This window comes from Pelophylax lessonae, assembly GCF_965119305.1.
Source record: "Pelophylax lessonae genome assembly, chromosome: 2".
Lineage (NCBI taxonomy): Eukaryota > Metazoa > Chordata > Amphibia > Anura > Ranidae > Pelophylax > Pelophylax lessonae.
This window is the reverse complement of record NC_138769.1, coordinates 604,614,850-604,633,190: the sequence shown is the minus strand read 5'-3', so window position 1 is coordinate 604,633,190 and position 18,341 is coordinate 604,614,850. Positions and strand designations below refer to the sequence as shown.

General features: G+C 41.4%; 1 protein-coding gene across 1 annotated transcript in view; it reads right to left on the bottom strand.

Annotated features, from left to right (window-relative positions):
- Positions 1-1,525: 1,525 nt before the first annotated feature.
- The window catches only part of ITGB7 (integrin subunit beta 7), a 164,247-nt gene continuing 147,431 nt past the window's right edge, over positions 1,526-18,341 (bottom strand). The window contains exons 14-16 of the mRNA XM_082248388.1: positions 9,787-9,995; positions 9,015-9,175; positions 1,526-1,778 (exon numbers count right to left, since the gene is read on the bottom strand). Coding sequence (XP_082104514.1) covers positions 1,713-1,778; positions 9,015-9,175; positions 9,787-9,995 — 436 coding nt within the window. The 3' untranslated portion in view covers positions 1,526-1,712. The remainder of the gene's footprint in view (positions 1,779-9,014; positions 9,176-9,786; positions 9,996-18,341) is intronic.

The following is an 18,341-nucleotide window of genomic DNA, read 5'->3' as shown; positions in this document are numbered from 1 at the left end:
ATATGGTAGCCAATCAGCGTCTTAACTTCAGCTAGTTTAATTAGGCTTTGATAATAAAACCAGGAAGCCAAGTGGTTTTAATGCAGAGCTGCACCAGATTTTGCACACTCCAGTTTTAGTAAATTTCCCCCAGTACAACTGCTGTAGCAAAATAGTGACGGTATCCTCTGCTTTAAGCTGCTTTGAACTAAAAATATAAAATTGACAAAGCATGTGAAGTTCCATCTCTGCAAGGAAAGATTGTAATGTCCTAGCTAGTGGGTTAGCATAGACTGCCAGAAAAGCATCAAGGCACTTCTGGGATTTCTTGATTTTCAGACTGGGTAGGCAGCACTATAATTTATAAAACTTTATTTGTAAAATATACAACATTTTCTAAACCTTGTATACATTAGTTTCTCTTGAGTGTACGTACTATTTAAATCACAGGTGAACCCAAAGAGCGAGACTTACTAAAACTTGTGCACACACAATCTTGTGCAATTTTGCATAGTAACCAATCAGCTTTGAACTACAGCTTGTTCAATTAAGCTTTGACAATATAACATAGAAGCTGATTGGTTACTATGCACAGCTGCACCAGATTCTGTGTGCTCCAGGTTTTGTAAATTTCCCCAAAGCGGCTTATACAGGCAAATATGACTACCACCATGTACCTACATAGACAACGCGTTCAAGGCCTCTTGCACTTTTAGGACGACTGCCTGGAATGCAGACTATCTGTATGTTTATCAATGCTTGGTTCACCATCCAGCCACAGTAGCTGTCAGCCATAGAGTTTTACAGGCATCCTGCTCCTGTTTGCCCACACCTAAATGCCAGCGTCTCATACACCAGGGCTAAACTACCAGTGTGCAGGGAAGCCTTAGGATAAATTACATAAGGTGAGCTCCTTTCACATAAAAAAGAACCTTAAAGTAGCAGAGATACAGATACAAAATGCCCATTATCCCTGCGTGAAAATACTTAAAAGCAGAACTTTACCCATAACAACTTGCTTCCTGCGGGAGGCTACCATTTTGTTGAAGCCCAGAGCCCCCAAACAGCAGTAAATCATAAACTGGAACTAAACCCATTGATTCAACGGTTTCAAAAAACAATTACATTCCTGGAATACCAAGATTGTTAACTGTCACATTTGCTTGTGTCCTTAACCAAACTGTCAAGCCATCAAACAGCTAGTGTCATAACTGATCACGTGCAGAATCGCGGCAATTGCAGTTTAAACAGAAGCAGTGTCCTTGGCTGTAAAGGATAGGAGGGTTTAATTCCGCTTTAAGGCTGTCAACTGGATTGGCCTCTACAAATTCAGCAGTGCCTAAAAATGCCTAAAATGGGAGAGCAACAGTCATGTGCAGAACAGCGTGAGACAGTGTATTACTGTATTTTAAACAGTAGTATACCTTTAATTTTTTACATGGCAATACCTGCAAAAGGGGCCAGCCTGAAGTGATCTAGCAGGGCCTAATTTTCTGACTAATTTTCCACTGTAAGTCCTTCAATAATAGTCATATACATACCAGGTACTTGGTTTTGCTCCTAAAGTATTTTGGGTACTTAGAACAGGAAATATTTATTCAGAACCACTTTGTAAATACTTAGTTGATAAAAACTATGTTTTGGTTTCTTAAAAATTTACATCATTGGGTCACATGAACAATCTTTCTGTATCCCTTACTGAATTGCTCAGCTGGCTTCGCATGTACTTCATATTATTCCTGGGAAAAATTTGGGTTCATCACAGTGGTAGTAGCACTTTGATAGAGTGGGTTTTGTGCCTGTCATCAGAAAAAAAACGGTTGAGTAAAATCATAACTGCAACAAATGAAGCAGGACATTTGCACATAATGGGCTTGTATGACATGAGGTTTAAAATGTTTTTGTGCATACCATTGTGATTGTTGGGCATTTGCACACGGACCTTTCATTCAGTTATAAAAATCAGAAAAAGGCTTCTATTACAGGTATGCATTTTCATATGCATTTCTATAGTATGTTGAGTTTCTGATTCATAACATGCTTAACTTTATCGTACAGTACAGGACATAGAAATTAATTCTTAGACCATGGGTTATATGCTGCTGCCTTCAGGTGACATTGACAAAATCCTGTGTATTAATATTACCTGACCCCTCCCTGAGGATCCACTTTTTGCTAATGTCCTTGGGTGATGGACCCGTTCTATAGAAGATTTTTTTTTTTCTATTTTATTTTTTATTCCTTATTTGACTATCAAGAAGGGAACAAATCCTGGCAACTAGGCAAGCTATTTGGTCACAATGAGACAGCCTGGTGTTGTGGTTCTGGTGCTGTCAAAATACCCCCGCTGCTGATCCATGGTATCGTAGCATTGGGGTACCTGCTGCCTTGAGGGACCTGAGGTGTCAAGGTTTCTTTAATCTCTGAGGATCCAGTTGACAGGCCACCCAGCCAGTTGCCAGACCCTGGCAGTGGGTTATCCTGCAGGTTCACAAACTTTGGCCTAAAGAAATCTGACATGTCTTCGTATAATGATGATGGGAAATCTTTTCCAAATTATCCAGCACAAGTGTCTCACATATGGACGGGTATGATTAAGGCTAGGTGGAGTATCCAGATGCCCCTCCTTAAGGAGGGGGGAACTCTTGACCCTGGATCATCTGTTGGGGAACTGTGGTTCTCAGGGCAGAAGAGTGTAGCTCCGGTGTCTCCCAGTCTCACCTGATACTGACTGCTAGGAAAATATTTAACTCTTTCCCTAACTTCCTTCACTGGCTCAGTGTTTAGCTTATGTGCCTTCTAACTGGTTATTGATGTGCTGCTCCTGACCTTAATCAAGACTTCTGCTGTGATTCTGTTCCAGTACCTGCATCCTTTGCCCTGCTACTTTTTATCTTTTCCTCTTGGACCTGATCCAAGTTCTGGCCTCCTTCCCTATCCATCTCCTTGTAGCTCCTGTCTTACTCTGTTTATCTGTTTCCCATTTTGTATATATTGTATTATAGTTAGGTTGCTTGTTATGTACTTTCTCACTTGGTTTATGGTTCACACATATCTTCAGTTCTGCTGTGTATTCGGTTTGCTGGTGTTGGATAGGTTTTGTTTTAGAATTAATAATTCTTACTTTATTCAAACACAGTCTGATTCCAGTTTCCTAAGTACAGATTCACCGATCTGGTCATCCCTGCTCCTACTAGATGTCTGCATTAGGTATCTCTTACAACAAGGCTCCTAAGCTTAATTGTTTGAACTTTATGCCCAAAGGCTGCTGCTTACACTTCTTCCTTTCCGTTGCTACTGCATACCTCTCGAGCCTGATCCCCTGAGCTTGTACTGTCTGGGGTACCTGGGTCTAATCCTGACCATATTCTTTTTCACATTCCTCTTCAGCGCAACATTTTTGTCTATGTCATGCCCCATGTTGGGGAACATGTACTCCATTAGTACCCCTGTTACCCATCCCATCTCTAAGGCTATTCTGGTGGACTCTGCCTAGAAAACCTGATGCCTGTTTTACAGGCTGGGAAACCACTCTCCTCTTGCCTTCTAAAAACCGGCCTCTTGAACTCTATTCGCCAGCTTAGTACTGATAAAGGCTGCATTGACCCTGTTCTCAGTGCTTGCCTTTATGTATTTGTTTCCCTTTCCACATGCATACTGTAGGGGCCTCAGCACTTCCCTGCCTCTCTCACCAAATATCTTCAGTTATACAACTGATTTAAGTACTTTTGCCCAGAGAACTCCCGATGTCTACAATTCACTGATATTCACGGCCGCTAGGTTGGATGCCCCTCTTTCCTCAGGGCATGTAGATTACTTCCCCCATACTCTGAAGTTATGTGAAGTAGTTCTCACTCGTTCCTGTTCCTCATCCTGAAACCTCCTCAGTTTGGAATCTCCAAACACATAGCCCTTGGTTCCCCACAGGGTTTTGTTCGGCCTTGTATATCCTCTTCCTTTTACCTTGGCTCTCACACTACCTGTGCACTCTTTGCAAGAAGTTGCTTTTCTTTGTTGCCAGCTGTGACCTTCCAGGGCCTTCTTCAGGTGGTTTTGCCCATGCAGATCCCTCTCATTGTGTTAAAGGGGGTTACTCCCCTTAAAAAGCCTTTTGTTAGAACAGCCTACTGCAACCATATTTCTGCATTGGTTCTCCCTACATTCTTCTTGTGAGCCTCCTCTTTTTTTCTTACACTTCTTGAGGACAAAGTATCTTGTTGGCCCTTCCTTATTTCCCTGTTGCTCTTCTTATCACCCCCTGTAGGAATGTAATTGTCCCTCCTCATGTCTCATACAATTCATCTTATGTGTGGTGTCAGGACTGTCATTTATTGCTTCCTGCTACACCTTCTCTTAGGAACTGACCCTCTTCTGTTTCCTCACAGGGAGATTCCCCCCTCCTCTTCAACCCAGCTAGGTGGTTATGTCAGCTTTTTTTTTCCAAGGCTTCTCCCCTCATGAAAAAAGTCTCCTTTTTTACACGAGCCCTATCTCCCAGAGATGGCAGCGTTTTTGGAATTTTTACAGTATCTAGCATCTGTTTTTTCTCACAGTTTTCAAGGCCACCACCCAATCCTCTGTTCGCATTCTCAAAGTAGTTTTTGGCAGGTGGATGTTTGAGCCTTTGCGGATGCGCGCTTTGGCTACAAGGTGCTTTTGCTGTCAACTGTCAGGTTTGGGTCCATTGACCCACCTTGGTATGTCTGTAAAACTTTGCATCTTTCTGGATTGTATTGAAAGCACATTTTCATATATTGTGTGCTAGTCCTGTGTTTTTCTTTTTGGAAACTTTGCAACTAGATATCATTTCAAAGGTTTAATAAAAAAAAAAAAATGACCTAACACCCAGAAAGGTAGTCTACCAGTAAAGCAAATACAACCCTAATTCTAAAAAAGTTGGGGACACTGTGTAAAATCTACATAAAAAAAAAAAAAAATAACATTTTATTCACAATAGAAAACATATCAAATGTTTAAACTGAAAAAATGTACCATTTAAGGAAAAAAATAAGGTCATTTTGAAACTGATGGCAGCAACACCTCAGAAAAGTTGGAACAGGGCCACGTTTAGCATCCCCTCTTCTAACTACACGCTTTAACCACTTGCAGGCCACCCTGCAAACATTTACTGCTGCAGGGCAGCCACTGCGTTCTGGATCACGTTTCTAGTATGTGATCAGCGCTTCTGGGTAAGGCCCGTGCATGCGGACCCACCTCTACGACTGTGCTGTTATTTCTTACAGCATAAGTTGATCAGCAGGTCCCGGCCAATGATTGAGCGCCGGGACCCTCTGATCTGCTGCATCATTCACGGAAGAGAGCTCTGTGTTGTAAAATTTGTCAGATTGCCCGGCCCACTATAAGTCACTGATCACCGCCATTACTACTTAAAAAATAAAATCTAGTATATACCATAGTTTGTAGATGCCATAACTTTCACGCAAACCAAATAATATACGATTATTGGGATTTTTTTTTTTTTTTTTTTTTTACACCAAAGACATGTAGCAGAATACATTTTGGCCTAAATTGATGAAGTAATTTGATTCTTTAAATGTTATTTTTTGTTGGATATGTTTTATAGCAGAAAGTAAAAACATTTTTTTTTCTTTAAAAATGTTGGTCTTTTTTCATTTATATAATAAAAATAAAAATCCCAGTGGTGATCAAATACCACCAAAAGAAAGCTCAATTTGTGTGAAAAAAAAATGATATAAATTTCATTTGCGTACAGTGTTTCATAAAAGAAAAGTGAATCAGCGCTTTAAATAGACCACAAACAGCTGCTAGCAAAAAAAGTGCAAAATATACATACACCAATTTAATAATAAATACAAATGTTGCAGCGCTCAAAGAAAACATTAAAGTGCAAAAACATTAAGGTGCACAAGTTCTACGTAGTATCCCCGTGTTGGGATATAAGGTACGATAAAACAGCTGAAAACGTTCATAAAGGTGTTATTAAAGTGTCCCATTGCGGTAATAAGCCGTTATAATCACACGTGCAGATGTATCCTTCACTGTATAGGTAAATTTCAAGCTCACCAGAGCCAAATGCTGTCTAAGTTATAGGACAGCAGTAAGGTATGTATCCATAAAGTTCCTGATCATGGAAAGCTTTGGAAGTTTGATGATAACAATACCGAAATTCTCCTCCAACAGAGCAGATAGCTCAACATGCCACATAAAGGAGTTTGAATAAAAAGAAAAGGCTCATGGTGTAGTACAAAGATAAAAATATTTAATGAAACGTATATCTAACACTGGCAGATCGCTACAGTGTAAATGGATAAAATACAATAATAAAAAAAGGACTCGCATCAAAAGCCACCACTTAAAATTCGGAGTGATGGTTGGAAAAAGCTCCTGATGACGCATTTGACAGCGAAACGGCAGAGAATTTTGTTATTGTTATCATCAAACTTCCAAGGCTTTCCATGATCAAGAACTTTATGGATACATACCTTACTGCTGTCCTATAACTTAGACAACATTTGGCTCTGGTGAGATTGAAATTTACCTATACAGTGGAGGATACATCTGCACGTGTGATTATAACGGCTTAGCTGTTTTATTGCACCTTATATCCCAACACGGGGATACTACATAGAAATTGTGCACCTTAATGTTTTTGCACTTTAACCACTTTACCGCTGCTCACTAGAGCTCTACTGCGGCAAAGGGGCTCGATAACGTCTGGCGACGTAGACCTACATCGCCAGACATTCCCCTCTCTCGGCGGCGCGTGCATGCCGCCGGAGGCTCGCTCCCGCTGTATTCAGTCACAGCGGGAGTCAGGCCAGGGGAGGAGCAGCGGTGATCACCGCCGCCCTTGCCCGATCGTCGGGGAATCGAGTGTGGAGATCCGCCCGCTTGTGTAAACAAAGCGGGCAGATCTCCTAAGTGACAAGCAGGGTCAGATTTCAGGGTTCAGCATAGCTGAACCTGCGATCTGTCCCTGTGTCACTCAGTCCCCTCCCCCCACACACGTTAGTAAGCACCAGGCATACATTAACCCCTTGATCACTAATAAAAATTAACCCCTTCCCTGCCAGTGTCATTTTTACAGTAATAGTGCATATTTATAGCACTGATTACTGTAGTAATGTCACTGGTACCCCCAAAAATGTCAGTCAAGGGTCCGATCTGTCTGCCGCAATGTTGCAGTCCCGCAAAAAAAAATCGCAGATCGCCGCCATTACTCGTTGGAAAAAAAAACACCAAAAACGGCAGAAATATTTCCCTTAGTTAGTAAACGCAATAACCTTTGCGCAAACCAATCAAAATACGCTTATTGCAATTTTTTTTACCAAAAATATGTAGCAGAAAACAAATTGGCCTAAAATGATAAAAAATTTTGATTTTTACATTTTTTTGGGGGGGAATTTTATATAAAAAAATGTGAAAAATATTGTTATTTTTTCAAAATTGTGGCTCTTTTTTTGTTTATAGCGCAAAGAGTAAAAATCGCACAGGTGACCAAATACCACCAAAAGAAAGCTCTGTTTGTGGGAAAAAAGGATGTAAATTTTGTTTGGGTACAGCGTTGCATGACCGCGCAATTGTCAGTTAAAGTCGCACAGTGCCGAATCGCAAAAAGTGGCCCAGACGTAAGACAGCAAAATCCTCCGGTGGTAAAGTGGTTAATGTTTTCTTTGAGCGCTGCAACATTTGTATTTATTAGTACAGTGTTTTATGACCGTGCAATTGTCAGTTAAAGTAGCGCAGTGCCGAATAGCAAAAATATTGGCATGGTGATGAAGGGTGTAAAACTTCTGGAGGGCAAGTGGTTAAACATCAAGGAAATGAGAAGACCAGTTGCTGGAGTTTTGGGAGAGGAATGTTGTCCCATTCTTTCCTGATATAGGATTCTTATTGCTCAACAGTCCTGGGTCTTTGTCAGTTTTGTCTTTTCAAAATGCACCAAATATTTTCAATTGGTGAAAGGTCTGGACTGCAGGCAGGCCAGTTAAGCACCGGATTCTTATACTATGAAGCTTTGCTGTTGTCATAGATGTAGTATGTGGTTTAGCATTGTCCTGTAGAAATATGAAATGTCCTCTTTGAAAAAGACATTGTCTGGATGGGAACATATGCTGCTTTAAAACCTGGACATATCTTTCAGGATTGAAGAAGGTCTTTCCATATGTCCAAGCTACCCATTCCATAAGCACTAATGCACACTTTTAGGATCAGAGATGCAGGCTTTTAAACTGAGCGCTTATAACAAGGTGGAAGGTCCCTCACCTCTTTAGTTTGGAGGACATGGTGCCCATGACTGTCAAACAGAATGTCAAAATTTGATTCATCTGATCACAGAACCGTTTTCTGCTTTGCAGCAGAGCATTTTAGATGAGCTTTGGCCCAGAGAAGGCACTGACATTTTTGGATAATGTTCAGATATGGCTTCTTTGCATGATAGAGCTTTAACTTGCCTGTTTTTAATGCAGTGCCATCTGAGGGCCTGAAGATCATGGGCATCCAATAATGCGTTTCGACCTTGTCCCTTTTGCTCAGAGATTTCTCTAGATTCTCGTAATCTTTTGAAGATTTTGTAGTGTAGATGATGATATATTTAAAGTCTTTGCAATTTTACATTGAGGAACGTTATTCTGAGATTGTTCTACAATGTTTAGATGCTGCTTTTCACAGGTTGGTGAACCTGTGCCCACCTTTACTTCTGAGGCACTCTGACTCTCTAAGATGCTCTTTTTATACTCAATCATGTTACTGACTTGTTCCCAACTTTTTTTAAATGTGTTGCTGCCATCAATTTCAAAATATACAGTATTATAAATATAGTATATTATACTGGCTTTATTTATTGCATGTTGGTCTGATTTAGGGATTAATTACATGTTTCTAAAACTCTGCTTTTATACTAGAATGCAATAAATGTGCATTTTCAGTTATTGTGTGTTACATTTGGGGATTTTAGGACTGTATCCCTGTTTAGTATTGTAGCACCTGATTTTTGCTCTTCTCTCTAAAGGTGTGCTAGGATTTATTCATCTGTTAGTTGTAAAGTTTCTAACCTCATTCCATTGCTCAGTACTCCGTGCTTTCAGGAACCGGTTGTATTCCTGTCGGTCATACACCTCCACGATGATTCGATACAAAACAATTAGGAGGAAGCCAAAGAATGCAATTCCCAAAACCAGTCCCAGTATCAAACTTTTTGTCTGATCTTTAATCTCTGTAACAAGGCAAAAATTATTTTCATTTTAATGCTAAAATATGGGTCTTTGATACTTCTTAATAAAAACTAAATATACTTAATTATGTATTACATAAGCCAATAACTACATTACTTCTTGTATATTACATTACTTCAGAAGAACATATTTGCACTAGGTAATAAAACATAACTACAGGGCAGAAATTTGATATAGTTTGCTTTAGTGAGATTTATCCATCTCCCCACTGATATATAAACTTGTCACTACTATGTATGCAAGAGTAAAACTAAAATCGCAGTTCAACTCCTGACTGCCTGTTGGCATTGAAGTCATAAAGCTTGATGCCAAGATACCTATGCTATACTGTCCTAGCATTCTGCTGTACTTTGATGGTACCCCCCCCCCTCCCCCATTTCAGGAGTAGGCTGGCCAATTGGCAGTGTAAGGACAGCACCAACTGAGATGCATGGTTTGCACAGATTTTGGCTGGTGCTGGCTGCACTGTGTTTGGACAGTTAGAACTAAACTTCACCCATTTCTTCGCCCTTGCCAATTTGAGTAAGTATTATTTTGGCCTCAGGCTCTTAAAATTAGATGATTTTTTTTAATATACACTTTTCATTATTACCTTCTCTTTTCTTCACAAGAATATGTACGCGTCCGGCCTCATCGGTATGGGTCACAGCGAATGTGATGTCTTTCTCTGAACACCAGTCCTTCGTTTCCTTCCTTCCAGGCGCTGAGTCTTCTTCGAAGGTGATAACAACATGAGAACAGGAGATGGCGCAATTATCTATTATTGGTCCTGAATTAAATGCCTTGCATTCTGCACAGTCTCTAAAAGAAGAAATCCACATGAGATGAACTTATTTGTTAAACATAAAAAGCAAAAGATATAGGTTTGTGTATGTGTGTGTATATATATATATATATATATATATATATATATATATATACACATACCCCATGAAATATATTTTAAAGTCCACTGGGATTCCCATTTCTCACAATGATGAGAAGATCTCTAAGGTATAAGGAGGTCACAGCACAATCAATACCTGCATAGCTTATCTTTTAGCCATACAGCCATGGCCAAAAGTTTTGGGAATGATACAAATATTAAAAAAAGAGGGAGAGATCCTTTTTCCTTATAGCAGATTCAGCAGCACAGTGCTTGTGCTGTCTAATCTGTCCCTCTCTTAGCTGTGAAAAAGCTGGCTGATCCTGCTAGTTCCTGTGTCCCCCTCTGTGTCTCGACCATGGTAATCATGGCTGCTAAACCCTCACTGTTGTCCGTCTGCTTGCCTCCGTCATCCGCAGCTCTCCTCTGTCCCCCTCATGCCCTCCCTCTCTGCCTGTCAGCTTCGTGCCTGTGTCTCTTTCTCCGCCCCCCCCTCCTGCTGCTATTAGTATAGAATAAAATATTACCAATTGTCACTGCCAGCCCCTCTATTATATCTAGGCATACCACACTGTATACTTGTTTTAATAAAAGGAAACTTGTAAATATCTTTTTACAGCTATCTTCAGGCCAGTCACGTGACTCCTGCTCGTCTCCTACTCCAATCCAGAGCTACAGCAGGGGGGGCTCTTGTCCCACGGGACCTCTTGGCTGACGTCAGAGGGAGATCTCGGCCCCTCCCACTGTAGCCTGGGATCGGCGTAGTAGATCAGCTGGGAGTCATGTGACCAGCATAAAGATAGCTGTAAAAAGGTATTTACAAGCTTCATTAAAAAAAAAAACACAGTGTGGTATGCCTAGATATTATATTATAGAGGGGCTGGCAGTGATATCCATTGTTGTGGTAACAAGTCTGCTTCCTCAATTTTAATGATGGCAATTTGCATATACTCCAGAATGGTATAGCAAAGAGGTTGGTTCCCCTAATGGTGGGACTTTACAGGCACTCCAAATAAATTTAAAAAAATAATGTTATACAAAAGTAATTTTATTGAAAAAATATTAGCTTAAAAAAGAAGCAAACAGTAATAACATTACATATGATGCAGATGACATAGGTACTGTAGTACAGAAAACCCAACGCGTTTCGAAGTAAAAAACTTCTTCAGGGGTAATTCTGACTTTACAGTATTTTTCTATAGTAGACAACAGTAAAGTCAGAATATAGCCCTGAAGAAGAAGTTTTTTACTTCAAAACGCGTTGGGTTTTCTGTACTACAGTACCTATGTCATCTGCATCATATGTAATGTTATTACTGTTTGCTTCTTTTTTTAATCTAATATTTTTTCAATAAAATTACTTTTGTATAATATTATTTGTTAAATTCATTTGGAGTGCCTGTAAAGTCCCACCATTAGGGGAACCAACCTCTTTGCTATACTTATATGGGATGTGGCACCACTATCAGGGTCGCCGTTGAGAGCAACTTTTTCACTCCAGAATGGTATGAGGAGTGATCAGATGAATTGCAATTAATTGCAAAGTTCCTCTTTGCCATGAAATCTAACTTAATCCCATAAAAAAACACTGCATTTGTGAAGAAGGCTTCAGGGCACACAAGGAAGTCCAGCAAGCGCCAGGATTGTCTCCTACAGTTGTTTCAGCTGCAGGATCAGGGCACCACCAGTGCAGAGCTTGCTCAGGAATGGCAGCAGGCAGGCGTGAGTACATCTCCGTGCACAGTGAGGCGAAGACTTTTGGAGGATGGCGGTGTCACAAAGGGCAGCAATGAAGCCACTTCTCTCCAGGAAAAACATGAGGGACAGACGGATTCTGCAAAAGGTACAGGGACTGGACTGCTGAGGACTGGGGTAAAGTCTGATGAATCCCGTTTCCGATTGTTTGGGGCATCCAAAAAAAAACCTTGTCTGGAGAAGAAAAGCTAAGTGCTACCATCAGTCCTATGTCATGCCAACAGTAAAGCATCCTGAGACCATTTATGTGGGGGGTTGCTTCTCAGCAAAGGGAGAGGGCTCACTCACAATTTTGCCTAAGAACACAGCCATGAATAAAGAATGGTACAAAAACATCCTCCACCTAGAGCAACTTCTCCCAAACCCAAGAACAGTTTGGTGACAAACAATGCCTTTACCAGTATGATGGAGCACCTTGCCATAAGGCAAACATGATAACTTCTGGCCCAAAGACCTCTACCTCATGTGCCTGTGGCTTTTTATACCCTGTCCCATAATGTACCATTATTTGTGCCAACCCCTGGGACAGTACTAAAAGCCTGTGTGTCACTGGTCAGGTTTCCTCCAACGTGCCTCCCCATTGGATCAGCTGGGGACACTCCCTGAGACCAGATGAATCACACACTGGGCACACCTAAAGCCCCGTACACACGCACTGATTGTCGGCCGAACGATCGGCCGTCTTTTGTCCGGTGCTGTCCTGTCGGTTGAAAAGTGCTAAAGACTGCACACGAATTTTGTCGGCCAACAACAGCCGACTGCAGAAGTGATGTCATGTGATGGTTAACTTTCCGTGTGTTTTTTCTTCTCTGAGCATGCCCAGTCTTGCTCATCTGCTGTTTGTCGGCCGAATTCTGTACTGACTGAGGAACAATCGGCCATTCTGGTGTTGGCCAACAAAAATTTTAAAGGCTGCACACCAGATTCTGTTCGGCCGAAAAGTCGCAGTCGGTTGTCGGAAGCATCATACTAACAAGCCGACAATCGGCCGATCTGACGGTGGCCGAATATTTACGGCCGACAATCGCTACGTGTGTACGGGCCTTAACTATCAATCCTGCTCCCTGATAAGCAGAGTGCACATATGTTTTACCTGCTGCTCTTCTGGTAAGCAGAGAGAGCCAAAAACTACACTCTCTTACCTAGCACCTGACTAGGAGGGTGCTGCATCATAGTAACATCTGACAAAAAGACGTAAAAACACTGAAGCAGCAGACTTTGTGAAAATGAATATTTGTGTCATTCTGAAAACTTTTGGCCATTGCTGTACATTCTCTGCACCAAGGTGACATAAATGTACTTGCTGCTGCAGAAAACCACACACATAGTGCTTAACCAACACAGGAAATTAGTTGTTTCATACAAACATAAAGCAAACAAACCGTGATCTTTGCGCAAGGAACAAATTTGGTATTTCAACTGAAAAAAATCTGATTGATCAGAGTCTCTCTTAGGGCTCTTTCACACTTGCGTTAAATCTTAAGGCAGTTTAAGCGCTCTATCGCACCATTATCGGTAATGAGCATTTAGGGTGTGTTGTACAGGTGTTTATGTTGCATAAGGCAGCACTTTTCAAATGCCCTGTGTGTTTTTTTTTTACAAGGGAAATAATCTTTTGACACTTTGTAACGGCACTGTAAACTCACTGTAAATAGCATAGGCACCTTTACAGTGCGTATAAGGTGCGGTTGTGGTGTGTTTCAATAGAAGTGAATGGAGGCAGCTGCAAAGCTTCAATGCTTACTAAAGTCTGCAGGCAGCATTATATTTGCCTCGCGATTACTCGAAGCAACACTAATGCTGCAGTGTGAACACCTCCATCTACTCCCCATTGTAACAATGTTATGTGGCATTAGTAGGCTTTCAGGAAGCGTTAAAAACGCGACCCAACTGCCTATTTTCAATGCCTGTGTGAAAGAGCCCTTAGTAAAATGACATTATTGGTGGAACAAACACCAGGCACCACATATCAACTCATAGATCCCATAAGATCAACTTTAATCTTCCTATATTTTGCCCTCCCTTGTTCCTCCTTTCTCCCTTTATGAACATGCTAATGACATTTTTAAAAATGAAACATCCCCATTTTCCTAGCATACAGTATTTTAAACTCAATGTTCACTAGGTCTCTGTAATCCTCTATGCAATGCAGCAAAAACATGGCTGTTGGGAGGGGCCAGCTGGCTGCTGTACATAGCTTTCTGAAAACATCACAGCACCCTGCCTCAGTACTCCTCTCAAGGGCATTGGGCTAAATCCAGTGGCGGGTGGTGCCCATCGGTTGGGGGGGGGTGGCAGAAGGACCAGACGACAGCTGACCACGGACTCCCCCCACCCCCCCTCATCGCTCCAGCCCACACCGCACACCATACCCACAAACCCTCCCCGGTTGCCAGCTCACTTGCCCCGTGCTGCCCCTGGACTGACATGTGGAAGCGGGGGAGGCTTCCCCCCTGAGTCTCCTCCATGTCCCCCCTCCATCGGTCGGACTTCCCCTGCGCTTCTTTGGCATCATGGCAGCCGTCTCCTCCATCCTCCTACTTCGCCAATAGGATGGCTTCTCCTATTGGCCAATCGGGAAACGGGTCTTAGGACCCGCTTACTGATTGGCCGGGAGGAGAATCAGTGTGACAATAGCGAATGTTCATTCGCTATTGTCACACAACATAGTGGGCTCAGGGTGCAGTGCTCTGTGCCCCCGAACCTAACCTTTTTTGAAGCTTATTGGAGCCTCTGCTTTAAAAAAAAAACCCTCATTGGAATCCACGCATCTGGTGCTCTGCATGTAGATTAGGGGACGGGTGCATAAATGGGGGGGGGGGGGCAGCGCCCATGCGCCCCTAATGGACGGGCCACCACTGGCTAAATCTTAAAAGCAGTAATGCAAATATCAAAATGCCTTTATTGGTGGATGTCTGGAGTAGTGAGCATTTCTAGACAGGTTGCATTTGCATGAAGACAGCCCTAGGTAATGCACACGAGACTGAGCCTTCAGGCTTGAAAAAGTGAAATCAATGATTAAAAGGGACGGGGCTGCTAAGGAAAGAATAGATGATGCTGTACATCTCCCACGACGTAAATGAGACAGGCTCTGTCAGACTATCTACAGCTTCTAATGCACACTGTCAGAAGCTTACAGTGTGCAGTAAAATCAGAGTAAGCAGGTTTAGTGAGCCATTTCTGTACAATTGTGTCAGACTGAGGGTAAGTTTGGAGTTCAGCTTAAGGCCTCAAGCATACTGGACGTTTTTACAGCTGCTGTTTTTTGGCTTCAGACATTTTTTTTGTGCAGCTAATAAATTCCCCAGCATATTATTCTGTGTCCATGCCCACATAGGCTATTATCAGCAGTTTTTGGCAGGGGCATTTCTGGCACAGAAAACACACCTAGGCTTACACAGGTTGGAAGACTCCTCTTCTGATATTGTCACAGCACTTCTAAGTACAGTAAGTAGCTCAGTCATGCTACTGAAATGGCAAGTGACATTCTCATGGAATACTTTTTCTCTATCAACTATTTCTGAATGGCAACTTAAAATCCTTTAAAGATTTACAAAACAAATTCAATACCCTATCTACCCAATTTTTTCAATATCTTCAGCTAACAATTGCCCTTTCAGTTCAGGCCAGGAATAAGTTGATTAGACAGATTGAGTCGCCACTTATAGATCATATAGCTAATAATACTGATAAGAAAGGCATTATTTCCTTACTCTACAGATCGCTTCTGACTCGCTCCAAAAGTAACTTGCAGCTTCCTGGAAGGAAAGGGTGGTCTACTGATATCATGGCCATAGATGGGGAAACCTTCTCCACCGCATTTATCTCAGCCCACACTCTCCATGGGTGTGGAGTATTCGGCCTTGTCCACCTGCCCTGTGCGCCCTCAGTTCCAGTGGGAGACACCCGGGGCAACGCTTCACCTACAAGACTAGTAACCATCTGTATTGTAATGTACGTTTTGGAAGTTTGGGGACTCTGTTACCTCTTTCCTCCCCTTCCCAGTCTTCATTTATCATCATTGTTGCTATTTCTTTACATATATATATATATATATATATATATATATATATATATATATCTACACAGTGCATCACGAAAGTATTCGGCCCCCTTGAACTTTTCAACCTTTTGCCACATTTTAGGCTTCAAACATAAAGATATAAAACTGTAATTTTTTTTTTTTTTGAAAAATCAACAAGTGGGACACAATCATGAAGTGGAATGAAATTTATTGGATATTTCAAACTTTTTTAACAAATAAAAAACTGACAAATTGGGCGTGCAAAATTATTCAGCCCCTTTACTTTCAGTGCAGCAAACTCTCTCCAGAAGTTCAGTGAGGATCTCTGAATGATCCAATGTTGACCTAAATGACTAATGATGATAAATAGAATCCACCTGTGTGTAATCAAGTCTCCGTATAAATGCACCTGCACTGTGATAGTCTCAGAGGTCCGTTTAAAGTGCAGAGAGCATCATGAAGAACAAGGAACACACCAGGCAGGCCTGAGATACTGTTGTGGAGAAGTTTAAAGCTGGATTTGGATACAAAAAGATTTCCCAAGCTTTAAACATCCCAAGGAGCACTGTGCAAGCGATAATATTGAAATGGAAGGAGTATCAGACCACTGCAAATCTACGAAGACCTGGCCGTCCCTCTAAACTTTCAGCTCATACAAGGAGAAGACGATCAGAGATGCAGCCAAGAGGCCCATGATCACTCTGGATGAACTACAGAGATCTACAGCTGAGGTGGGAGACTCTGTCCATAGGACAACAATCAGTCGTATACTGCACAAATCTGGCCTTTATGGAAGAGTGGCAAGAAGAAAGCCATTTCTTAAAGATATCCATAAAAAGTGTTGTTTAAAGTTTGCCACAAGCCACCTGGGAGACACACCAAATATGTGGAAGAAGGTGCTCTGGTCAGATGAAACCAAAATTGAACTTTTTGGCAACAATGCAAAACGTTATGTTTGGCGTAAAAGCAACACAGCTCATTACCCTGAATACACCATCCCCACTGTCAAACATGGTGGTGGCAGCATCATGGTTTGGGCCTGCTTTTCTTCAGCAGGGACAGGGAAGATGGTTAAAATTGATGGGAAGATGGATGGAGCCAAATACAGGACCATTCTGGAAGAAAACCTGATGGAGTCTGCAAAAGACCTGAGACTGGGACGGAGATTTGTCTTCCAACAAGACAATGATCCAAAACATAAAGCAAAATCTACAATGGAATGGTTCACAAATAAACATATCCAGGTGTTAGAATGGCCAAGTTAAAGTCCAGACCTGAATTCAATCGAGAATCTGTGGAAAGAACTGAAAACTGCTGTTCTCAAACGCTCTCCATCCAACCTCACTGAGCTCGAGCTGTTTTGCAAGGAGGAATGGGCAAAAATTTCAGTCTCTTGATGTGCAAAACTGATAGAGACATACCCCAAGCGACTTACAGCTGTAATCGCAGCAAAGTATTAACTTAAGGGGGCTGAATAATTTTGCACGCCCAATTTTTCAGTTTTTTATTTGTTAAAAAAGTTTGAAATATCCAATAAATTTTATTCCACTTCATGATTGTGTCCCACTTGTTGATTCTTCACAAAAAATTACAGTTTTATATCTTTATGTTTGAAGCCTGAAATGTGGCAAAAGGTTGAAAAGTTCAAGGGGGCCGAATACTTTCACAATGCACTATATCTTTCATAGATATGGATCTAACATCTACTCCTGATGAAGTGGCTTATTCGGTTCACGAAACGCGTTGAGTCCCTTGATGTTGTGATTATATGAACTACTGTATTACTGACTATATCAGATTACTCTGTTACTTTTGGAAACTTGCCATGTTGGTTTTTTATGAACACTGGATTTGGGGATTACTCACCAGTTCTCTTATTATCTTGTTATCTAACATTTTATGATATGTTTTTTCATCTGTGTGTATTAATAAATGTGTCAATTTACTTCCTGCAAGCCTTGTCATGTCTCTCATGTAAAGTCCCAACCTTCTTGTTGTTTAGATGGGGAAATTTGGCAATCGGTGTTAGAACAAGTACCCATCGTGTCTTTATCTCCAACCCAACGTTTATGGCAACTGTTTATTACCCACCATGCTCACCACACTCCAAATAAGCTACAATGGTCTTGTAGAGAAAGCCCAGACTGCTCTAGATGTGGTAACCCTCAGCTGATCATTTACACATGTTTTGGAGGTGCCCCAAGCTAGCAAGTTATTGGGAAACAAACTATGGTCATTATTCAGACATTTCAAGTGCATATTAGGGTTTTTAGGATGAAGAACTTTACATGCTCCATGTTCGTACTGCTAACTCTAGGCTATTGTTTCTAGCCCGTAAATGTGTTCTTCTAAAATAGCTTGCCTCTTTGCCGCCCACATTTGAAGATTGGCGAACACAAGTTAACTCTACCCTACTTAAAGAGAAACGTATTATAAAGTGTCAGGGTACTCCTCTCAAGTTTAATAAAATATGGGACCCATGGCTACAGGCCCCTGGCCTTAC